This window comes from Pimephales promelas, chromosome 12 (genome assembly GCF_988280905.1).
Source record: "Pimephales promelas chromosome 12, fPimPro1.hap1.1, whole genome shotgun sequence".
NCBI lineage: Eukaryota > Metazoa > Chordata > Actinopteri > Cypriniformes > Leuciscidae > Pimephales > Pimephales promelas.
The window spans coordinates 29355837-29381886 of record NC_142780.1 but is presented as its reverse complement, the minus strand read 5'-3'; the positions used below and the strand labels follow the sequence as shown (position 1 = coordinate 29381886).

General features: G+C 36.0%; 1 protein-coding gene and 2 long non-coding RNA genes across 3 annotated transcripts in view; 1 reads left to right on the top strand and 2 right to left on the bottom strand.

Moving 5' to 3' along the window:
- Positions 1-12661, top strand: part of cpne4a (copine 4a) — a 52637-nt gene extending 39976 nt beyond the window's left edge. Inside the window, exons 9-16 of the mRNA XM_039650808.2 lie at positions 18-104; positions 406-465; positions 1642-1775; positions 2956-3010; positions 4991-5042; positions 9081-9214; positions 9293-9529; positions 12518-12661. Of these exons, the coding sequence (XP_039506742.1) occupies positions 18-104; positions 406-465; positions 1642-1775; positions 2956-3010; positions 4991-5042; positions 9081-9214; positions 9293-9529; positions 12518-12649 (891 nt within the window). The 3' untranslated portion in view covers positions 12650-12661. The remainder of the gene's footprint in view (positions 1-17; positions 105-405; positions 466-1641; positions 1776-2955; positions 3011-4990; positions 5043-9080; positions 9215-9292; positions 9530-12517) is intronic.
- A 1373-nt stretch (positions 12662-14034) lies between these two features.
- On the bottom strand, positions 14035-15486 carry LOC120462245 (uncharacterized). The gene is made up of 3 exons (XR_005618331.2): positions 14690-15486; positions 14556-14605; positions 14035-14475 (listed from the first exon to the last, which is right to left on the bottom strand). It is a non-coding gene; the product is annotated as an uncharacterized LOC120462245 (long non-coding RNA).
- A 6905-nt stretch (positions 15487-22391) lies between these two features.
- On the bottom strand, positions 22392-25208 carry LOC120478551 (uncharacterized). The gene is made up of 4 exons (XR_016145777.1): positions 24918-25208; positions 24604-24663; positions 23548-23617; positions 22392-23436 (listed from the first exon to the last, which is right to left on the bottom strand). It is a non-coding gene; the product is annotated as an uncharacterized LOC120478551 (long non-coding RNA).
- Between the last annotated feature and the right edge of the window lie 842 nt (positions 25209-26050).

Genomic DNA, 26050 nt, shown 5'->3' with positions numbered 1-26050 from the left:
TTTTTAAACAATGACAGGTCCAGTGGGAATGCATAAACCCCAAATATAAAGTCAAAAAGAAGAATTACAAGAACTCTGGGATTGTCATTCTGAATCAGTGCAAGGTAATATTTTCATCATAAAATGACGCTCTCAATAGGACATCTGGCCCTTGTCTCCCCGAAGGCCATGCATTTAAAAAAAGCGGCAGTGTCACACTGTCAGCAAGGCGTTGATGGTTACAGTAGATGGAGGTGGGAACTTCACACAGCTAGAAGTCATTGCATCCGGCTAAAATGTGAGATCTTGGCTGTGTAAATGGCCACTGAATTTAATCATGGTTGACGTAAATTAGAAGTGATGAGAAGAAGATAGCAGCACAAAAAGTGCTTGAGTTCACGATTGCCTGTCCTTTTGTATCCACAGATAATTAAGATGCATTCCTTTCTGGACTACATCATGGGAGGTTGCCAAATACAGTTTACAGTAAGTCCAGGTTGATACCACTCGTTGGAGTTAATTTATCTGTGTTCATATCAATAAAACATATCATCCATTATCATTTGTTTTTTTCTGACATTAGCATAGCCGTCAGCTTTGTTTAATGAATTATGTTCTTATTAGTCAGAGCATTCGTGATTTATTATTCATTAACATGTACATACTAATGGGAACAGGAAAAACAAAGTGTCAGTCTAAATGTTCAGTTTTTGCATAATCTATAAAATAATAATTGTCTCAACTGATTACAGCACTGTTATTTCCACATGACACTGTGCACTGCAGTGTTTCAATGTTTTTTATTATCTGCCACTATAAGAACTTTCTGAATTGTTGTCATGTAAGGTCTTCTGAAAGGTTTTTATAATTAGTTTCAATTAAAGGCTTTCGGGTTGTGTAATGAATTTATATAACATGCAATTTTAATAAGTGTTGATATTTCACTAGAAAGCATAATGGTAGACCTGCATTTTTTTTATTTATTTTTTTTTTACAAACCTTTTCTGCTAAAATAGAACATTTTGTTACTAAGGACAGGGTTCTTACTTTCAGGGATATTGTTAATTAAATGTTGGTTCAGGCACTTTAGATGAAGGCTATAAAAGCCATTGGGGTTCACTGGTTGAAAAATAACATATTAGTGGACTGTACTTCAACCTGTGAACTTACTAATTTGATTTTAAAAATTATAATTAGCAAAAGCACCAACCTTAATGGCCTGAGTCATTGAATTATATGATTATTTCAACATTAATTTGTGATAAATGTAGTTAAATTCAGTGAAATGAATAAAACAAAAGTTGTTCGGTTGGTGATCGAGACTATTTCAAGACACTATAGGTGTAACTTTCTCCCTGATTTGGAGTGTTATATGGTTCGCAATTTTGTTTAAAGATGTTTGAGAACCATTACTTTAGATGGCATGGGTGACCATAAGAAACACTCAGTCAGGTGTGTCCAAACTTTTGGCTTTTGGTGCATTTCTTTTGGTATATAGCTTATAATGAATATCGTGTTATGAAATATGTGTCAAACAAGTATATTTTATGTACATACATAGTCCCAACTCATGTATTATACAGTGCTACAGCTCTTACAAGCTGTTTAGCTCTGTAGAGATTTTCCACAAAGCCCCCTGTTGATTTCTGCTTGTCTTTTCAGGTAGCGATTGATTTCACAGCCTCTAATGGGGATCCGAAGAACAGTTGTTCGTTACACTACATCCACCCCTACCAGCCAAACGAGTATCTGAAAGCTTTAGTCGCAGTGGGGGAGATTTGCCAAGACTATGACAGGTGAGCAGGCTGAACAGCCAATCAAATCCCAACTTCTGCTCTCTAGGTTCTTGACTTTTTTTCACACGACTGTTGTTTAGGTTCACACATATGTGAGTTCTCTTTCTCAGAGTGTGCAGGATTTTGACTGTATAGTGGGTAAAGTAGAGCCCCAGCATTGGGTTTTTATTTTGTATGTGATGAAGTGAATGTGTAGTCTGTGAATGAATCAAAGGGTTGGAAAGCATGCTTCCAAAACCTTGTAGATGTGGATGCATCATTCTCCATTGACAGACATTCAAAAGTAGCCATGTATTCTGAGCAAAGAATGTTTTTTCCCCCATTTCATAAGATAGTTGGTGTTTTATCAATGTCATATTTTTTGTGTGTGAACAATTGAAAGCCCAGAGGCAAAGAGGGCAGTATGCAGGTTGTATATTTATACATGATATTATGATGCCAGTCTGAAACTAGTTTCCTTAGGAAGTACCTTCATACAAAACAAAGTCTAAGTAAGTGACTGACTTGCTGCCTATAGTTTCAGACACAGCAATGTAACGATGTGTGATTCCCTAACCCTCAGATATTAAACAGGAAATCAGTTATAGTGACCGTTACCAAGACACAACACAATAAACATATTTATGCTTTTTACTTCATACAGTAAATATAATGATGTTAATTGGAATTTATGAAAAACATGATTTTATTTTGATCTCAATTTACTTACCCACTGCCTTTTGCAGGAGAAACAGTGGAATATGTAATTTACAGATTAGGCCTGTTTTAATTAAAGATTGTTTTTTAGACCTGTGACCTTTGAATTTCAATAGTTGATTCTTTTGAAACCCTGAAGCAGTCTTTGTGTAACCTGCTACATCCCAGCATTTTACCACTGTAGCTTTCTGAAAGGTCATTCAAAAACTCATTTCCAGCTCCATGTCAAGCTATGGCTTCCCTCCAGAACAAGATGAATACACATCCATCAGGCCATTTGGTTGGGAATGAAATCTGAGATCACAGCGCATGCTGATTTGTCAGGCACTAACCATAACGATTATGCAAATCTGTGTATATTACACATGAGCAGTGATCAGAGGCCATTGAGAATAGAAAGCATGATAGGAAATTTGCTATGTAATTCCCAAGATCCTCAATTCTTGCTACCTCTAATCTCCTGTCCGCTTTCACTTCCGTGCAGTGACAAAATGTTCCCGGCGTTTGGCTTTGGAGCTCGAATACCTCCGGACTTCAAGGTAACTTCTTTAGCATTTATAGCGAGTATTTTTTTTCCTTAACGGGATGAAGATTGAGCGATACTTCTAACCAGGCTACTGGAGGAGTAATGTATGACCTGATATCAGCAGGTTCATTTCTCTGTGACTGATAATGAGCCTTTGTGCTGGGCTGAGAGTGTTTTATATTCATCTTAAGCTTCAAGTGTTTTTGATTAGATAGACTGAGTATCTGGATGTGCAGTCTGCAGACTTATTGATAAAATCTCTTTAAAGTATTCAAATATTGATATGGAAAATCTTGTGTTTATTTACAACATGAAGCGAGGGGTATTGAATCCCCCTGAAGTGGTTATTGACCGGCGATATTGACCAGCTAAATGTACATTATCCCCCTTGTTTCAAGGCTACTGACTTCACATAAATAAATAAATCTATACTAAATATTCAAGTTTGGTTTATTTATTATGCGAGAAGATAGAGACAGCAAAGTGATAACTAAGATATATGACACTAGCACAGCTATGGAAGAATTCAGATGCTTGGGATAATTACACAATTTAACAGTCAGGATATAAAAATGTTTCACTGCTAAATTCAGCAGTTGACCAATCAGAATCAAGTACAGCTTGGTCTGTTTCCTCTCTTTTTAGACTCGAGTAATATGTTCCTAAAACCATAATGTCTCTTTTTTTTGCAATTAACCGCCCTGGATCCGATTTTAAAAGTTCTGGAGTCAAAATCACACTCAACCGATCACAGCAGTTCTTGAATCAACAGTACACCAAATCAATCGTGATCGAAATCTAACATTGATGACTGTTAGGATGTACCAACGGCCAGAGGTATAAATGAAGTGACAAGGGCAGAAAAACACAGTCCAGTGTGGTTTTAATTCCAAAAGGTGCAAAAAGAAAAATCAGTATCCATCAGGAATAGGCAAGTCTTCAGAAACAAATCAAAAATCATAAAACTAAAGAAAATAAATCAAAATTGATTTGCATACATGAATGTAAGTTGGCTATGCCAATATACAAGCCCACACCTACAAATGAGCTTTTACCTCTCCACACCTCACCTTTCCCCTAAAATGGCTGCCTGTTTTATAGGCCTAAGCTCCTCCTATTTTGGGGAAATGCCATTTTAGGGAGAAACCTCCAAATTACAAAGAGGTGACGAGACATAAACAAACAAACTGTCATTACATTTCAACTCTAAATCATACATCATTTATATCCAGTACAATTTAAAGGGCTCAAAACCAATAAAGACAATACAAATAGGAAGAAAACTTACATACAGGGTTCCCTCCCTCCCCCATGAGCTCAGAATCAGATGGAGTAATCTTCCATGAGCACATGCTAGTTTAAAAATGGCTACTTCCTTGTGTACTGGTTTGGCAAATGAGGGCTGTACTGGAAGGTATGTGTAGCTGTTTGAAATGCATGTTAACTTTGTAACTGAATGAAATTTAATAATCCCTTGTTGTATAAAGTGTTTTTGGTGCTCTTTTCTATGAAAATGTTTGATCGTCATGTGCTACTATTCATTACATTACAAGTAGGGGTTCTCAACTCTAGTCCTCGCGACCCACTGCTCTGCATATTGTGTATGTCTCCCTTATTTAACACACCTGATTCAGATCCTCAGCACGTTAGGATTTGAACACTCTCCGACAAGTGTGCTGACTGGTTTTCCTGTTTGTTAATATGACATTCGGCATAAAGCCTGTGTTTTTGAATGAACGAGGGATCTGACTCGCTTATAAAAAAACGCAAATTGTTGCCACCTACTGGTGTATCAATGTAACCTGCTGAAATAGTCGCTGAAAAATGGCAGTGAAAAGTCCCTTTGCTGATGGATTATATTTAGCACTCTTGGAACGTCGCTCAGCCAATCAAATTCAAGGAATTAGCAACTGTGTGGTTTGAATTATTCTTGAAAAGTACATTATTGATGTCACAAATAAGAATTTTGTTTCTTTTCTTTTTTAATTCACAGGTGTCACATGACTTTGCAGTAAACTTCAACGAGGACAACCCAGAATGTGCAGGTATGATAGAGCATTCATTCATTCCAATACTTTCCATATATCCATTCTAGGCCGTATATCTTCATTTATTTCAATACAGATCCTTTAGTTCAGTTCCAGTTGGCAAAGGTCACATGGGGAAGTTACTCAAAGCTTCAATATAACATTGGCAAAGTCAAACAGCCCTTTGTTTTCACCCCACACAAAGCAGATCAATATATACAAAGCTAAATTACAGAGCTATGCTATTGACAAAACACAAAAGTGGACACATTAATGTTTAATGCAGTTATAAAATATACGGCCTGAGGGGAATGTCTGAAGGAAGGAGACCTGGATGATGTCATCATCACACCCTGCCCTTTCCCAATAATTAGTCTCTCTGGGCCTTAACAGTAGGTAAGAATGACTGTCTAAACAAAATGTTTTAAGGCCTGGTGAAATGATTCTAGCTGGTTGCATTAGAGTTTTAGGACGTGGTTTAATATTGTAGGAGACATGTTTACATATTTTATTGCAATTTGTCAACCCTCTGCTTTTTACTTAACTGCCCTCCGCTGCAAATGCAAGATTGTTTTTTTAGAACGTAATCTCTTGGTATGCTTGCATCATCACAACCTGTTTAAAGTTTGAAACTTGTCTCCTAAAGCGGTGGTAGCTATCAGAAAGTAAAGAGGAAAACATGAGAACAATGAGTGCTAGAAACACAGAAACAGATGGGACAGTAAAGTAATATAAATGATAATTCTGCTATTGTGAGAAAGCCCCTGCCCGAGCCATCTATGCATTCAGGTGTAACCTAGCTCTCTTTGGGATGGTGTTACTTTGGAAGTCAGGTCAGAAGTTGCAAAATTATTGGATTTTGTCTTTAGTTTGCTTTCAGTTTGTTTGGTCCCTAGCTTTTCCATCATCCCCGTCTTCGGCATGAGCCGGATACATTGATCACTGCTCCGGTGTATTGGTGTCATTTAATTTCCCTTGCTATTTCTGTACCACCTCTATCAGCGCAGACACACCAGGGTGGCGCCCAGAATGAGCACAGACCACTCAGCTTTTGATCAACCAGCCAGCCCTGTCTCTTCTAGGAATAGCAAATGGCTCTCAGCCACACCAGGACACATGCCAGCCAATCTCCCCCGAGCAGAGAGCGCACCTTTACGCCCTGGTATTGTCTGAAAAATCCGGCATGACAGTAATGCGGTTCCAACAAACCCAGATGAGACACACAAAGCCCTTGAATAGCATGAATGACGTTGGTGTGCAATTATGAACATTTTTTACTTTCTGAATATTGACGACCTGTTGCAGACAGGCGTCTAAAGAGCACGGCTGTTTGCTTTCCATGAACAAGGCCAGTTTTCAGACTCTTCCAATGTCACTCCTTTGGAAATCTTTTAAAAGGTTTTTCTCATCTGTAGACCTTTAAGCAGTGGGGTGTAAACATCTTGCTACAGACAAAGAGTCAAGGTCTGACTGGTTAGCATTAACCTGCTGTTTGATATTATGATTAAACCATTCTGCTGCCATTCTTATGTCCCCCATTATAAACTTTTTAAAAGATGCCTTCAATTCTGGCATTATGTTTTGTAAGAGACATAAGTCACAAATTCAAGTTGAACTAATAACTTTTTATTAGATTATATGTTTTTTACTTTATCAGTTTAGAGACACTACAAAGTAACTTAAGCTCTCCTAGGCTTCATTTATTTGATCAAAAATACAGTAAAAACAGTACTTTTGGGAAATATTATTATACTTTAAAATAGGTGTTTTCTATTTTAGTTGAAAATTGTTTAAATTATTTCTGGCAAATTACTCCCTCAGTCTCACATGTCACTACTCGTATTGTCTTCAGTGTCACAAGATCCTTCAGAAATCCTTCTAATATGCTGATTTTGACCTCAAGAAACATTTCTTATTATTATTATGTTGATTTAACTGCACTATATTTTTGTGGAAACCATGATACATTTTTTTCAGGATTCTTTAAAGAATAGAACGTTCAAAAGAACTGCATTTTTGGGGGGAATTTTATTTCATTTTATTACATTATAAATGTCTTCACTGTCACTTTTGATCAATTTAATGCATCCTTGTTGAAATTTTTCCTTTTAAAAATTTGGACCCAAACTTTTAAACGCTAATATATATATTATTTTAATTTCTATTGCTTATGTATTTATGCATGTATTTAACAAAAACATATATATCTTATATAAAGCAAACCTTTATTTATTACACCTATATGCTTTTTCATCTATAACACCATATTAATATAGTTTAACAGGAAAAAATGGATTATTTCACCCAAAAAAGAAAAAAAAAGTGCTGCCATGTTTCACACTGCATCTTTCATCCCGAGTATTATCTATAATTCAGAGTTTCCCACTTGGTCGTTTATAAATATGACACGAGAATTCCCATGAGCAAGCATGTTGAACACTTAGCCAAGCAACTGATTGAGATGAATGAGAATTATGGATATTTTTTCCCCCTCCTAGAGAACTTTTACACATTCACACAAGCTACTGCCCCGAGGAGACTTTTGTTGGCCAATGCAATTACTGTAGACTAAGAAAAGGGTTAAAAAAGCAAAGAGCTCTTTTAGCTGATTACTGTCTGCAGTGTGTGTGTGTGTGTGTGTGTGTGTGTGTGGTTTTCCCTGAGCGATTGTGGGACGGTTCACCCGTCAATGATTTCTAGGTGGAATTACCATTGTGATGGATCACATCGAACAATGTTTACAGCATTCTGTTTCCTGAGGGTGTTGGAGTTTCATTCATTGTGCTAACAATACAGACACTATAGGCCTCATGCGCTGAGACATTCTCACGCAGCAGTGTGAACTGGCCTAATGTCAAGTCACTGACGATGCATGCAAATTTGAAAGGTCTTGTGACGAAAGGACGTCAGCAGTAGGTTAATTCAAGCCTTTTAATGTCTTAAGCATGACATATCCTTTAAAGAGACAGTGCAGTGTGTGTGTGTCAAAGTTGAAGAGTCTATTAGGGTCCTGGGCATCTTTGATTCCTCTTTGCTGGGAAGCCACTGACGCGATTACATCCATTGATCTTCGGTTTGATAGTCCTCTCATCTTAATTCTGCTGCTGCACAGCATGACATGCTTTCACCTTTGAGCCCCTGTTTGAGCGTCTTCAAGCTCACAGGTGTTAATTAAATGAAACAGCTGGAGGCATAGAGAGGAAAGACAGGCTGACCTTAAGATTCATGCTCATCGAGTCCGTAAACAGCCTTACCGCTTCATTGCCTTCACTGACATTCGTTCCAGTTAAATACTCGCTTACATTGCACATGCAGAATATTTTTGATTGATCAAATATCAGTATTATATTTTGAAATAGTTTTTATTTTATGACATTTTTATGTCTGTATGTATAGTTTTAAAAAAAATAATTGTTTTAGTTATTTTAGTACAACTTAAACTAAATGGAAATGAGAAATGTTGAATGTATTATTAATGTATTACATTTTCTTTCAGCGAGTTTCAACGTCTTTGTTGCCAGGTATAAAATAAACATTAACTGAAATAAAATATAAAAAAACGTACATGTTATTTGGCAACAAAGAAGTTTTTCTTTTAAATGGTTTTAGTTTCAATTATAAGAAAAATAAAATAATTGTTTGTAGTAATTATCAGTTATTTAGTATCATGGATATACTATTATATTTTTTGTTAATATTTGAATTAGACTTTTTCATTTTAATTTGAGTAATTTTGTTGTTTTTTATGGATTTTTTTTACTTTGAGTTATTTTAGTATTTAAATAACTTTAGATGAAAATGAAAAATGTAGCTAAAATAAAATAAGTTTAGTTTTTTATATTTATTTTATTTTATTCCAGTTATTTTTATTTTATTATAAGTAAAGAAAATATGTTTTTTTTTGTGTAGTTTAGTTTTAGTTAACAACAAATTATTATTATTATTACTCAGTACTTAAATGTATAATTGCACTGTAACACAGACACCTGACACCTTTATAACCGTATGAAGTAACATCCAAGAAAGAGTGCAGACTTTCCTTCTTAAACTTTTTAGGTATCCAGGGTGTGGTAGAGGCCTACCAGAACTGCCTTCCTAAGATTCAGCTGTACGGTCCCACAAACATTGCCCCGATCATCCAGAAAGTGGCCAACTTTGCCTCTGAGGAAATGCACACCAAAGAAGCCATGGTGAGTGTGTTTCTATCCCATCTCTTTTCATCTCTAAAGTTCCTCTTGTTCTAATGGTCCCTTCTTACCTTGATGCAGCAATACTTCATCCTGCTCATCCTGACGGACGGGGTGATCACGGATATGGCGGACACTAGAGAGGCGATCGTCCACGCCTCTCACCTGCCCATGTCTGTCATAATCGTGGGAGTTGGAAGCGCAGATTTCACTGACATGGAGATGCTGGACGGGGATGACGGAATCCTTCGTTCGCCTAAAGGGGAACCAGTGTTGCGTGACATCGTACAGTTTGTGCCATTCCGTAACTTCAAACATGTGAGTTTACATGGGATTTATATATAATCATTTAAATGACACTTAAATAGACATTTATTAAATAGACTGTGTTCTAGCTGTGCTAAAATATATTTTGATATTGACATTTTCCACAATGAGGGTGCAAAATATGCCCTAATAAATGCAATAAAGCAATAAACTATTAAATGTATAAAATAAATAAATAAACAAATTAATATATATATATATATATATATATATATATATATATATATATATATATATTCTATTTAGACAAAATTAAACTCAGTACCATATGTACAATATGGAATGCGAGTAATTACTTGTCATCCCAAATGATGTTACTTTATGGATAGGGTGTCACAAATGTAAGATTTATTTAGATTGCAAAATGATGACATGATTTTAGTTGTTGGATACAGTCAAGAAGGTCAAAAATGCTGAAATTCCCATTTTAAGGGGCAAATGCAGACCTTTATGGCATTTTAAACCAGCCAAATACCAGATTAATTTTGTCAGATAATAGTGCAACATCACAACAAACTCATAAAAATGTGTTTTTTTAGTAAAGCGAATTTGATTTTATTAATGAATACTTTAGGTTTTATTTTTTATTTTTTTATTGCTTTTGTATTTTTTTTTTATTTATATAGATTTTTTTTTATATATATATAAATTACAACTTTATTTCTGTTCTAATTTTTGTAATTTTAGTACTTTAACCTAAACTTTGTGTTATTTTTATTGATTTTATTTTGGATTTCATTTAAGGTTTTCATTGAATATTTGTGATTTATTTCAATTAATGACAATAGTTTTAGTTTAACAATAACAACACTGCATTTAGTATTATCTGCAAAAGGTCCAGCGTGACGTCCTCAAGAGCTGTTTGAATTCTAAGAGACACCTTCAGGAGAATCAAGGTTGAAATCACTAGCAAATGTTTATCACGTCTATTTAGTAGTTCTGAGAGCCTAATGTTTCAGAGCTAAAGAGATCTTTTCATGCCCCACGTCTGAGCTCCCTTTACTTTGAGTTGGAAGTTAAAATGATTATACATGCAGCTAAACTGTAGATCATGCCCTTTAATCAGTGCATTGCTATGCAGAGGTTTTCATTCAGCATCTTTACAATGTCTGAAGTACCTCTTAGGAGAATCTCTCCTGCTTAATTACTCCCTTCTTCCTCCTCGCTCTCCATCTCATTCCCACCCAGACTCAGAGCAATCTAATAACCTTTAGCTTGACTGCTCCATTAATTACCACATCTACTGCCGGTCCATGGTGGAAAACAAACCGCAGAATGCAGAGAGTGGGTTCACTCTTGAGTGGGTTAACTAGCGCAAGACAAACCCCAACATCTTCATATGACATAGAGGGTTGTGTTTTTAATACAGAGCCGAAAGGTCTGAGGAACGTTGTGGATTCTGCGATTTGAAAATAATAAATGCTTTTATTCATCAATAATTAAATTGATCAAAAGTGACAGTAAAGACATTTATAATGTTACAAAATATTTCAAATAAGCGCTGTTCTTATCAAATTTCTATCAAAGAATCCTCAATTTTTCCCCCACCGTTTCTACAAACTGTGTAAAACACTGATCGTACTGTAATAAGAAATGTTTCTTCTGAATGATTTCTGAAGGATCATGTGACACTGAAGACTGGAGTAATGAGACAGGAAGAAATGCCATTTTAAAATCTTTTTAAAAAATTATTATTAAATAATAATAATGAATTGATAGGTTATACTATTTTGATGGTCCACTTTGGACACTCTACTAACTATATGCAACTTTGCATCTACTTGTTAACTAACTCTCATTAGGGGTTTGGGTTAGGGGACCATTGAAAATAAAGTGTTACAGTAGTAGATATGAACTCTTTCGGCCCCACAAACGGCTATCCATGTTTTCACTTATACGCTTATACACACCTTCTGAAAGAGTTCAGAATCTCCTGATCAAAAAGAAGCAGAAACAAATGATAAATGACGTGTATAATGGCGATTTATCAAACATTAAACAGCAGATCAAAACGGCCAAACATTACCGAATGAAACGTCGTCCCAGGACGAGATGGACTGTGAAAATTTGGGAGTGTTGATGGACTCAGTTTACTCCATCTATGTTTTGATCATCGTTCTGAAACCAATCCAGACGTAGTCTTTGAAATATTGCTCAGCTTTCAATTTCAAAATGTTGCTTTTTTATGAAACTTACCCACATTCTACACATAATAGAGCCACTCAAACGTCACACTCGTCGTCTTCTCAAAATCCGAATTACAACATTGTATAGATGACATTGTATCATATGATACTCATTAGTTTCTTCATGTTGTGTTTGTACAGGAACTACACAAAATTAGTTAAAGAACAAATATTGCTGTAGGGAAATATCTCCTTGCTGAGCCTTTTTTGCACTTCCTGATTTCCCTACTTGAGAATCCTTGTCCAATGAATGGATGACCTTAGCACACGTGTGGTTTTGTTTACAAATTTTGGTTCACTTGCAAAAAGAGCAGTGTGAAAGCGAAACATACCCAAAAAAATTAAATAAATAATTGATTTGGTCCGGACCAAAGCAAGTGAACTATCGGACTTTCCTGGTGTGAATACACCCTAAAAGCCAAAGTCACAGTTTATTGGGATCCTCTCGGGAGGAGTGCTAAGGCTTGTTTTCTTTCCTGACATATACTGTATTGATGGCCCCTAATAAACAACACACCATCTTCTCCGCCGTGTCTCCTCTCCTGTCCTCCATCTAATTGGCCAACAGGGGTTGGAGGGGTTTTTCTCGTCTCCTTTGACGTGGGCATCCTCTGATTTCCTCTCAGCTCCTCGAGGCGTCTTTGAGTCACTTTTGCTGAAGGTTCAGGATGTTTTTCATCAGTGTGCATGTGGGTTTCAGCAAGCACAGTATCTTCACTCATCATTAGTGCAGGACCAGATGGCGAAATGGAAAAATGGCCCTGCAAATGTTTGTTTCTGTTCCTCTTCTCAGGCCTCTCCTGCTGCTTTGGCAAAAAGTGTCTTAGCCGAAGTCCCAAACCAGGTGGTTGACTATTACAACAGCAAAGGGATCAAGCCCAAGTGCCCCAGCGAGTTTGAGTCTTCCAGGACGTTTGGTCACTGAAGCGCCGAGCTTTCGCTCATTACAAAAACTAGCACGTTTCTGTGAATTTGAAACCTAATCTGTTCTTCTTTGTTCTGTTTGCATGCGTAGCCTGTGAGGCTTGCATAGGTGTTGCAATGCTACCGTTCTTATGTACATGTGTACATGTACAGACTTACAATTATGAAGAAACTCAAAAAGACCTACTGAATTAAGCATGATGACTGGGATTACAGTAGTTGTTTTCTTTTATATAAAGGTTTATTGAGATTTTGCAAAATTTCGTAATGTTCTTACATTGTAAAGCATTTTGGATCTTAGAGAATGAACAGCTATTTAAATTAGAATATCTGTGGACATTCAGACTCTCTCTCTCGTTCTTTTTTTGCAAATGCAGGGCCAGATGCATGATTGTATTTTGCATGTTAATAATAAACCAGCCTCGTTTTTCTATCGGTTCCTTTTGGGGCCAGTGATATGAGTTCATGTGAAGCTGCTCTTCTGACCCGTCCACAAATACGACTTTAGAACGAAATATTTTTTTGGTAGTTTTAAGTGATTTTGTGACAAATTGTTTGAAAATAATGTTTGTGTTATGAATGATGTATTTTTGTGTGGATTTTGACCGATGTTGAAGCAAGCAAACAAGAATAATGTTAATTGATGTTTTGATAAACTCATTAAAGAAATGTTCACCCAAAAATTTACATTTTGTAATCATCTATAACAACAGGACTGATGGACTACTACACACTGTTGAAGCACTTTTAAATATATATATATATATATACCGGCAAACAATTTATGGTTCCCAGAACGTTCTGGGAACATTAGCTTTTGGTTGCGGGAACTAACCCTTAAGGTTCCCTTTAAGGTTAGGTTTTGGTTCCCATGGAAAGTTTTCTTAAAGTCCCCGTGAAATCAAAATTGAACCTATTTACTTTGTTAGCGCATATTACTAGTCTTGTGGTGAACAATTAATCCGTGCAAGTAAAAATATATTTAAAAAATGTTTTACCTTAGTAATCTTTAATCAAAATCTGAAAAGTTACTTCCAGTCTGGAACGGTTTCTTTTTCTGATGACGTAGGTTTCACAGTTTGGGTGGGGAAACGCTTAACCACTCCCCTCAAACCGTTAGTTTGCTATGAGCGAGAGATGGAGAGGAGGAGCGCTAGAGTAAAACCCTGCCCTCTGTTCAATATTCCGTTTCACTTGGAAATACGTCACAGCACTGGAGAAAAATCGTTTGCGACTTCTGGTTCACGGGGACTTTAACGTTCAGGGAATGTTAGTTTTTGGTTACATTGCAACCTTTAGGGAACGTTCCCCTAACGTTCTTTTTTACATTCCCCTGTCCTTTAAAAAACTTTAACAATGATACCAATTTTACTATCACTTTAAACTGTGCATGAGCAGGAATTAATTATTATATATTAGCAGGAATGAATGAATAGGCAAACTTGATGGGACTTAAAACTTTAATATACAATATAAAATTAACAAAATACATAAAAAAATAAATACAACAAGAATTATAATCAGTTTTAGTATACAACTATACAATTATGACATATCACTTCAAGTACTAATGGAGTGGGATGAAGTGTGCAAATGTAGTGTGCAAGATGCAAATTGGAATGATAAAGTATATAATGTGTAGGTGAATGGTCAAAGTGTCAAATAAAATTGCAAAAATATATATTAAAAAAAATGGTTTAAGGCTCAGTCCTTCTCAGCTGGCCTAAAAAGAAAGAAACAAATTTTGATAAGTCATACTAAGTTCATCCATCTTCTCCTCAAATGGGTCCATCTGCTGTGCCATGTGGGTAATGGATGTCCTCACAGCTAGGGAAAAATGAATAGTGTTAGTTTTAGTTATACATTATGTACTTGCATATGTGAACACCTTAAGTGAGTCTTCTTACCTCTCATTTCCGTCTCCATGGCTGAGCCACCTCCCTCTGTGTGATGAGTTCTGCGGTTTACAACAGAAAAGCCAAGTTACTCAAGTTCATTGTCATGAAATTGTATGCAATTGGAAAATTGAAAGCCACTGTACCTTCAGGCTTAGCTTGCGTCACAATAGACCCATCCAATTCTGGACGACTGGCTGGTTTTGGTGTTGTGTGGTGTTGACTGATCTAGATATAAATATTGGTCAGATAATTTATGGTAGGTTTCTTGCACAAAAAAACAAAACAAAAAAACTTGGTGGAGGCATCTGCTGACCTGAAAAAAGACAGGAAAAGACAAACACATCAGAACAGTCACACATGATATGCGAAGTGTATTGTCTTTATAAAGTATCTTCTTATTAAACTGTATGTACACTTACAAAGTTCTCCATGCGTCAGTTTTCATGTAGGGACCCTTATTATGCTATGGTGTTTGGGGCTATTTTGAGCCTTGTTAGTGGTAATAACTAGCGATTTCGTTTTACTATGGCCCATACCCTATAAAACTATTTACATTCAATTATCATGAAAACAAATCCCAGAGAACAGTATTCCTCGGTATCTCAATTTGGTGGCGAGTCGACCGTTCTCTGGCGTCTTCTCGTCAGCTCCTCGACTTGCTTCCCTTGTTGTTTTTCCAAGAAATAAAGGTGAAAAAACGTATTCCGTTGTTCAGTTTCCTCCCTGGACGATCGTGTGACCTGCTACGGGAGTTGAACTGAACAACCATATCGACATTTAATAAAATCTCGACAGAAAATCCAAGCACAGCCTCCAACACTTGCATTTAAATACAGCGGCATTGGGCGCGATCCTTTAAATATGGCGGACCCATAATGCAACACAGCGTGACGTCATCTCCACATTCCCTGTTTTTTTTTCGCTTTCCTTAATATATTATAAATATTATAAATATATTATATTTTTGTTTAAAATAAAATAAAAAAATATTTTATTTTTAAGTTTTTATTTTTTTTTACAAGTGATACACACCAGTTTCAGGCTTCCCAGAGCAGAGAACTGTATTTTAGAAACCGCTAGATATGCTCATTATAAGCAATGTCAGGGGACAATTTTCCACAAACATAAAACACAAAAAGCACAATGTGTGTGGGTCCTCAAACTGTCATAATGCGTGCTGACAGACCTGCCATGAATCCGATGAGCCGCTGTGCTCACACACTCCTGCTACGGGACTTCAGCTTTCCCCTGAAGACCATCACAGAGAAGCCTTTGCATGTACATCACTACTATAACTGGATCTAGGTCAGATTAACATGTGTTTTTGTTAATCTTGTCAACAAAATTACTCTCAAAAATGTTAGGGGTAATACATTACAAGTAAAGTAATCAGATTACTTTTTTCCAAGTAACTAGTAAATTAGCGCATTAGGTAACACTTTATTTTTATGCTCCCTTTTGAACATTCGGTTGACTATACGTGACTTTGCAACTACCTGTCAACTAACTCTCATTAGAGTATTAGTAAAATGTCTGCTTAATATCTGCTAACTCTTTATTGTGATGCTAGTAACTTTGCAAATACATGTCAACTTATTTCAACCCTGCTAACATGCTAACTCTCTAATGACAGTTAGTAGACGTGCGGCGTTACTGATAGTCAACAGAATGTGTTAAAGGGACCATCAAAATAAAAGTGAAACCGTGCATTACTTTTAAACTCACAAAATATCTAAGTTACTTTTTCAAATAAGTAACACAATTTACTTGTTTTCCCAGTTATTGCCAGACACCTCTTCAGTCCCCATACTGAGAGAAACCGTGAGTAAATGCATAGTGTGAGAATATGACTATTGTTCTAATGTGAGTTTGCATTTACTCATCTCACTCATAAAACAGATTCAGTATTCCTCAAAATGAATAAAAACAGTGCAATGCAAACTGATAATATTTTTAAAAAAAATGTAATACTTAAGTGTTAAATTACACAAATATACTGTATTTATATACTCTTTATTAAGCAAAGTCTTTGCTGCTGTCCTTCGATGACCCAATTCAACAAAATCTTAAGATAAACCACATTTGCATTTAACTTTTTATATTGCTCAAGTGTTGAACCTCCTGCATCCTATTTTTCTGCAATCTAGCCGCTGTGACGTGAATTTGCATTTCCTTCATCCTGAGGCTTATTCATTTCACTTTTGATGTGAAAGGTCCTTTACATTTGCCAAAAATAGAACTTTTATTAAAAACAAACAGGCAAGCCCAACACCGCCCAGATGAGAAAAAGTAACGCAAAAGTAATGTAATGCATTACTTTCCAACAAAAAGTAAATAAGTAATGTAATTAGTTACTTTTTGAGGAGTAAAGCAATATTGCAATGCATTAGTTTTATAAGCAACTTTTCCCAACACTGCTAAAGGTTATTATTTTTTATTTCCACAATCAAAAAAGACAAGATATAAAAAGGGGGAAATTTGGATAAATAATAGAGTTCCAAGCCTGGTCCCTTAAAAATGGCTTTAGAAAGAAAAAACTTCATGGTGTATGTGTCGAATCCACATTGTTTTATTGAGAAAGAAATGCGAGAAGAATGTGGTAAAACCACATCCAGACATACGCCTTTGGAGGCTTTAGTGCTCTCGGTACTTCATTATCTCATTTGTTCTCAATCAGAGCATGTCGTGACTCCCTAAAAGCCTGCACGAGTCATTTGTATTTTATTAGGTCCGTCATTGATCTGCCACTTGAGGACGACAACAGTATCCTATATCATTAGGCCAATGCATTCTGAAGAGCTTTGGTTTAATGATTGGCTAAGTTTGTGGTGTTGTCATGGAGATCTGTGGCCCAGGCTAGAAGTGTAACATGAGATACATTCCAATAAAAAAAGTATAAATATATAGCATTTAGCATTATTTTCTTCTCAGTGGAACTGCAGTAAGTATATACATAGTCATCAAAATAAATTAAGATCCAGACTGACAGTGAGTAACATCGGGATTTTGCCCTGTACCAATGTACCCTGGTTGTAAGAATAAACTTCAAATCTGTTGTCCCTCAAATCTGATTGGTTGATTGGAATGTTGTTCCAGGATGAAATCACGCTCACAGAGTACACTCTAAACAATGCTGGGTTGTTTTAACCAAAATTTGGGTCAAATATGGACAAACCCAAATGTTGGGTTAAAAATATAATTTAAAATTTTAACCCAACTTCAACTTTCACTTTCAACTGTACATTTTTTTAATTAAATTTTTAACCCAACATTTGGGTTTGTCCATATTTGACCCAAATTTTGGTTAAAACAACCCAGCATTTTTTTTTAGAATCTCTTGTGCGAAAAAATGGTATTTGGGTGTTTTGCAGGCAGTAAAAGTAAAATCACTTCCTATTACATGTAAAGCAGATGGTTAAAATTCAGGACAGGAAATCCAATGCTAATTTAACATGAAACTGATTAATTCTGTGTGCATGCTCAAATTCACCAATCAACGTTTCATATTCGGAGAGTCTTAAACAATGACCCTTCTGGCATCTGCCTTATAATTATAAGGCAACAAGCTTGTCTCGTTCCAATTTGCCAAATGATTAAAACTTAAGATTTTCTTTTGTTTCGGCAGCGGTTTATAAATAGTCTAAAGACAGGTATTAGTCTAATGAGGGTCTAGTCTAGAGGAACAGATCCGTGATTGGAGCTGATTAGCTTCACTGAACAAGGGATCAGGAAGGGCTCTGCGCTGCAGTTGAGCTTAAAAAGGTCCTGGCATTCTTTAAAGCTTATTTTTTATGTTCTCGGAGCCTGTTTCACTTTCATTAAGATTAAAATACATATTGAATACTTTAGTAACATAAGGGCTTTAGGCTGCACGCGTTAATAGAAAACAGTCCAGTGGAACATTCATTAAACAGCAATGCAGTTTTCTAAATCGCCATTGTAACCTCATGCTCTCTGATAAAGTCCTGGCTTTGAAAGTGAGTGCCTGAATGTACCTGTCAATCTTGAGTTTTGGACAAAGGGGAAACCTTGCTTAAAGTGAAAACAAAGAAACTGTAAAATCTTTAAAATATTAGTTCATCCTGTTTGGTCACTTTTTTTTTGTTAAATTATAACATTTTTTTTTTTTTAAATAATAACTGCCTATTTTTTTAATGGATTTCCTGCACAGTTTTACTAAGTTTCTTGTATCATTATCTAACTCTACTCCTACATTAAAGGGGCTTTACTGTATGTAAAAAGGGTAATATCAAGGGTTTCTGAATTCTATTTAAAACTACATACGTTTAAAATAAGTTAAATTAGCTAAATAAGCTATTTTATATTCACCTATCCAATCATGTAAAAATAAATCAGAATCCAGAGTTTTGAGAAGATTGGAGAAACTTAATTTGTTGCACTGAAAAAAACGACAGTGGTACCCTTGTGGGTTTTTTTGGGTCGAAATTTTGAGTTTCTCTGATCTTCTTGAAACTCTGGATTCTGATAGAGGGCCATGGGACTTAGACCTGAGTGCAAAAATGGAGGTTCTAGACCCTTCCAGAGCTGAGATATTGAGATCCCACGTAGCATGTATGCCATTATAAATATCTCAATATCTCAGCTCTGGAAGGATCTAGAGCCTCCATTTTTGCACTCAGGTGTAAGTCCCATTGCCCTCTATCAGAATCCAGAGTTTCAAGAAGATTGGAGAAACTTATTTTTTTCGCACAAAAAACAAAAGGGGTACCACTGTCGTTTTTTTGGGGGGGTCGAAATTTTGAGTTTCTCTGATCATCTTGAAACTCTGGATTCTGATAGAAGGCCATGGGACTTAGACCTGAGTGCAAAAATGGAGGCTCTAGACCCTTCCAGAGCTGAGATATTTAGATCCCACGTAGCATGTATGCCATTATAAATATCTCAATATCTCAGCTCTGGAAGGATCTAGAGCCTCAATTTTTGCACTCAGGTCTAAGTCCCATGGCCCTCTATCAGAATCCAGAGTTTCAAGAAGATCAGAGAAACTCAAAATTTCGACCCCCCCCCCCCCCAAAAAAAAAAAACAAAAAAACAAAAAACAAAAAAAAAACGACGGTGGTACCCCTTTCGTTTTTTTGGTTTTTTTTGGTGTGAAAAAATAAGTTTCTCCAATCTTCTTGAAACTCTGGATTCTGATAGAGGGCCATGGGACTTACACCTGAGTGCAAAAATTGAGGCTCTAGACCCTTCCAGAGCTGAGATATTGAGATATTTATAATGGCATACATGCTACGTGGGATCTAAAGATCTCAGCTCTGGAAGGGTCTAGAGCCTCCATTTCTGCACTCAGGTCTAAGTCCCATGGCCCTCTATAAGAATCCAGAGTTTCAAGAAGATCAGAGAAACTCAAAATTTCGACCCCCCCCCCCCCCCCCCCCCAAAAAAAAAAAAAAAAAAAAAACGACAGTGAGCTTCCAGAGCTGAAATATTTAGATCCCAAGTGGCATTTATGCCATTATAAATATCTCAATATCAGATATAAAAATATCTGTTTGTGCATGTTGCAATTGCTTGTTGACAATGATAGTGTAATGAGAAGTATAACTATCAAGCATCACAGCTGTAAACAACCTACACTGTAAAAAATTTCCTGTAGAATTTACAGGAAATTACTGGCAAAAAAGTTGCCAATAAAATCCTGTAAAAATGTTGGACATTGCTGTAAAATTGATTACAGTGTAATACTGTAAAGCAATTTACAGTTAATTGTTGTATATGAAATTTATAGGTATACAGTAATTTATAGGGTTTTTTACAGTAACATTGAATTAAACCTGTATTTTATTTTACAGCAATATTTTGTAATTTCACTAAAGTACAGTATTTACCTGGCAATAAAGTTGCCAATAAAATCCTGTAAATACCCCAAAAATTCAAGTAGATGCTGTAATAGTTTAACATTTAAAAAGCTGAAAAGAATCATTTTAACAGTAAACTGTACTCTATTATTTACCATTATATTGATGTAGATGCATTAAAATAAACATTTAAAAAAACAAACACAAACTCAAAGCTGTTGTAGAAAAATATTTATTAAAATACTCAGCAAATTACTACAAGACTGGTAACAACAATTTTACTTTTTCAAGTACAGAAAATCTTTTCAAAATCAGTCACAAAATAACTACAAATAAGGCTTAACACCAAGATACTGGGTTCAATAAAAGTTAAAGGGATAGTTCATCCAAAAATGAAAATTCTGTCATCATTTACTCACCCTCAAGTTGTTCCAAATCTGTATGAGTTTCTTTCTTTGTTGAACACAAAAGATGATATCTTAAAGAATTTTGGTAACCAGACAATTGAAAGTAAATGGCTACCACCAACTGTTTGATTACCAACATTCTTCAAAATATCTAAGTTCAGCAGAAGAAAGAAACTCATACAGGTTTTTAACAACATGGGGGTGAGGAAATGGTGAATTTTCCATTTGTGGGTGATAGTTCACTTTGAAATTAATTTTTGGTATGTTTTATCTTACCTCAAGGGGATCCAAGATGTAGGTGTCTTTGTTTCCACAGCATTTTCAATTTTGACATTTTTTGGTCAAACCGTTGTTGTCTGTCAGTCATACACTGGAGGCTAAGGGCGTCCACCAAAGAGCAGCACAGAAGTCCAAATTAAACATGATTTAATGACTCGTACATGCAAGTACACATTGATGGCCTAAGACACGAAACGAGTGGTTTGTGTGAGAAAACGAACAGGATTTATATAGTTTTTACCTCTTGTAATCATAGCCATGACAAAATGATCTGCCGGCACGGGTGCTTCGGTCTGCGCATGCGCTGGAAGTGATCGCTTGCGCGCCTACGTCACTCTTTGTTTATACCATAGACAGTAAAAGAAATGGACAGAGCAATCTCATTGGAACTCCATTGAGACGATTGAAGCCCGTTTTTGGCGATTTGTTAGCACTTCCGTCCCTGACGCGCAGACTCAAACAGAGCTTGACGACGTAGATGTGACGAGAGCAAACCGTCTGTCTTCTAGTGCAGTGGCATGTGAAATCTGAATCATTCCCTTCCGATACATGCAGAGGCGGAGAGTGTGAATAGGAGCTGTCCATGAGCGAGGAGCAGGAGACACTTTTGCTAGGTATTCTGATTAATTATTTTGTCTTTTTGCCTCCACGTTTCCCCGATTGCGCGCGAGCTTCTCCTCCTGTACATACGGTAATCTCTTTCCTGTGCGACAGAGAGTTGCGTGGGTATGACGCAATCGTTAGCCTACTTTCACTAAAACTGCATCTACGGGGCCATAACATAAGCTACAAGGTAATGGAGCTATTTATACATTGTCGTGTTTCTTTAGAAATAAATAAAGGACAAATGGGGTCTTCAAACGCCTCAGATGTAAAGTTATTCGCTGTCAAAGTGACGCCAACACGAATGGGAGTCAATGGGAATGCTAACGCAAGTGAAGTTCTGCTACAAGATGTCAGCTCCCGCGAGGCTTCAACTTCCGGTCGATGGATTACCCCCTTGGTTTATACAGAGATTTCGGAAGTTTTACCTTTCACTAAACATATTTAGATATACGGGAAACCGCAATGGAAGATGATTTCGGTATATCTAAATATGTTTAGTAAAAGGTAAAACTTCCGAAATCTCCGTGTAAATATTGAGTTATGTCACACGCAAGCGATCACTTCCGACGTAACATTGAACTGATTCAGTTCGGTTCAGTTGGACATTGAACAACTGATTCAGATCACTTGGACGTCACTGTGATTACACGAGTTAAAAACGATATAAATACTGTTCGTTTTCTCACAAAAACAGCTCGTTTCGGGTCTTAGGCCATCAATGTTTACTTACATTTACGAGTCATTAAATCATGTTTAATTTGGACTTCTCTGTGCTGCTCTTTGGTGGACCCCCTTAGCCTCCAGTGTATGACTGATGGACAACAACGGTTTGACTGAAAAATGTCAAAATTGAAAATACTGTGGAAACAAAGACACCTACATCTTGGATGCCCTTGAGGTAAGATCAAACATATCAAAAATTTATTTCAAAGTGAACTATCCCTTTAAGCTCAAACAACAGAATGGCAAAACTTATGAAAATATACCACTTTACAATAAGCATTATTTGCACTACTAAAAAGGATTTGTTCACCACAAAATGACATTTCTGTTATTAATTACTTGTTAATCTGTCACTACTGACCTTCATTCATTTTCAGGAACACACATTAAGATGTGTTTGATGAAATCAGAGAGGTCTCTGAACCACACATAGACCACAACGTCATTACAACGTCCGGGGCCCAGAAAGGTAGTGAAAACCTCATTAAAGTAGTCCATGTAACTTCAGTGGATCAACCTCAATGTTATGAAGTGATGAGAATACTTTTTGTTCTAACGTAGAACCTGGAAGCGATGCACTGTTTACTACAGCGTCAGAGATTGACACAGAAGAGAAGAGATTTTGTGGACTTCATAACATTAAGGTTGATCCAGTGTAGTCACATGGTATATTTTAACATTGTCTTAACTGCTTTTCTGGACCTTGGAAGTTGCAATGATTTTGTGGCCTATGTGTGGTTCAGAAACCCTGTAAGATTTCATCAAAAATATCTTAATTTGTGTTCCGAAAATGAACGAAGGCCAGTAGTTAATTAATGACAGGTGAACTAACATTAATTTTTAGATGAACTAATCCTTTAACATATATAAAATTAATATTTCAGTAATCTGTTACCTTTGAACAAATTCAAGTGTGCAGGATGTGCTGGTAGACCAGATTAAAGTTGTAGTAAGTTGCAAACAAAGCAGCAAATTCAGCCATGAAATTGGGGTGTTGATTCAGAACCACTTGACCCTCAATACTCAGCATCCACTGGGTTGCAGTGAGAATTTCACCTAAAAATAAAACAAATGAAGAGAAAAAAGAAAACAGTTTATAAAAATGTATGCTAAAATACAACAGGCAAAATGTATTAAGTAATTTAAAGATTCTGGAACGTACATTACCTAAGACAATCAGTCTCAGAGAGTCTGGAAGTGTAGAACTTTTTTCCACTTCAGCTGCTGTTGCTGACATCTACAATAAAAAAAATAATAAAAGGAAAAAAAATGTAATGTAATTAAGTGCAGTATATGCAGTAAATGCAGTACAGACAGATTTCCCAGCCCTCATCAATATGGCATTTTAAAATGCCTAATTAAGTAATTCAGAGTTGTACATGCATGTGAAATGACGGTATCCAATCTTGGTCAAATCTAGCACCTTTACAAGACTTCTGATAACCTCTATGGTCTCTATAAATGAAACGTAAAAGCTGCACATTAATGTGACCTACAATGATATTGCTATCATATTGACAATTTACAGTGATACATTTCTCATTTAGATTTAGGTTCAAGTTATATTAAGAAAACGATAAATATGGGAACTTTGAACAGAAAATAAAATTAACTTTCAAATCTTTTGCCAGTCATTTTGAATTTAGTTATGACGCAGGGATTTGTTAAACACTGGGTTTACTTGCTCTCAATAATAAATCCAAACTAGTGAAATAAATGATAAAATAGCAGCATCATGCAACGATGCTAAAATCATATTCTAATGTTTTTCATCAGCAAAGCTAACTGCACGTGCGTATTTACGTTCTGTCTCAACAGCACTTCTGTATGCCTTGTTTTCCAAACTGCAAATGCTCGAAAAAAATACTCTCTGGAGAGCATGACGAACAGGCCTGTTATCATTGAGCGCTGCAAATTGATTTGCGTTAAATAGTTATGATGCAGGCCTTTATTAAACACTGGTTTTACATGCTCTCATACGAAAATCGAAATCAAACGAAATCAAAACTGGTAAAATAAATGAGAAAATAGCAGCATCCAACGATGTTAATATAGCCTATTCCAATGTTTTCGTCAAGAAAGCTAATACTCTCACCAAGACTTAAGTGGATCCGATCTGTCGTCTTGCAAACTGCAATGCTCTAAAATACTCTCTTGAGAGCAAATTCAAATAAAACTGTAACAAACGGCAGCATTCGTCCATAACATGTAAGATAGTTTTACCTTGTGCTTGTAAGTTCAGATCGCCTCACCACTGAGCGCGCGCCGTCGCGATTGCCTCGCCTGAAACAAGAAATTTAAAATTAAAGACACATTGCTTTACTAAATAAACGTAACGTTTCGATGGAAAATATAGGAATCAAACACTTTTACATCACACTAAATGTCCTGATAACACGCAGTTGTTAACAAGTCGATCAATAATTGCATGATATAATGACATGCCGATGTTATGAATTCTGTTCAAAATATGAATCGCTCATTAAGTAATACATTAGATTGTAAATATTTATGGACGTATATTTAAGTTAACTTACCAAAAATTGAGTAAATAGTGCCTTTTATCTTCAACTCGATCCTGCCCTGCTCCAGTCCACCAGATTTCAAATGTATTCAGCCCGCGCAATCCCATGATGCCACGTCACAGTAAATTGTTGTAAAACGTATGAACTACAGTGAAAACACCTCTTACCTGTAAATCAATGTACAGTTGACAGGGAAATATACAGTAAACAACTGTAATACTCATTTTGACCCATAATGCATTGCGAATTACAGTAATAACTTGTAAAATGATAAAACAATAAATTTCTGTAGAATTTTGCTGTAGAATCTACAGCAATTTTTTACAGTGTACCATTACCAGCATGTAGCTGTAATATTTTCATGGCCAGTATTTTCATTTAAATGCCAGATGTACCTAATTCTTAATGGCACAATCAGCGTGTGTGTCAATATTATTCATATAATTATATTAATATATTGTTAATAGCAACTCTGAAGTGTCAAGTGTCTAAAAGTTTGATTATCCTTTCAGGCGGAGCTGTCACTTGAGCAACCATTTATAAGGGAGATGCAGTGCAATTGCAAAGCTGGCTTGGGACAGTGCAACCATCTCATCAGGCTGCTCTACACTCTCGCTCACGTTGCCAAATCTGTCCCCCCCAACAACAAGCAAGACATCACTGATAATCTGTTTATGTATTTAGTTCTCTTTTGTTAATGTTTTTAAATGGTTTGTTCCTAATGCAATTTCTAATGTTCTGACCTGTTCCGGTTTCCTTTTCCATACTTCTATCTACAAGGTTACCTTTACAAACCTAGACTTTTCTGCCTATCATTGTTTTTTGAACAGCCAGTTGATTTTAATTGTTTTCTGATGTTCTGGTTCCTTTTCCAAGCTTACAGTACAGGCAGGCTATTTTACATTATTCCCCTGTACCAATTTCTATATACCTTTACAAACCTTAACCAGTGTGCCTATCAATGTTTTTTTTTAATGTTTTCTTATTCCTTTTCTGGTTCCGGTATATTAAAATATAAAGTATATGTATATTAAATTATAAAGTTATGAAGGAAATCATCCATGTGTAATACAATTGTACTTTATTGTTAAGATAGATACACATCCAGTAGCATATACATACACACATACATGTAAAACAATCAA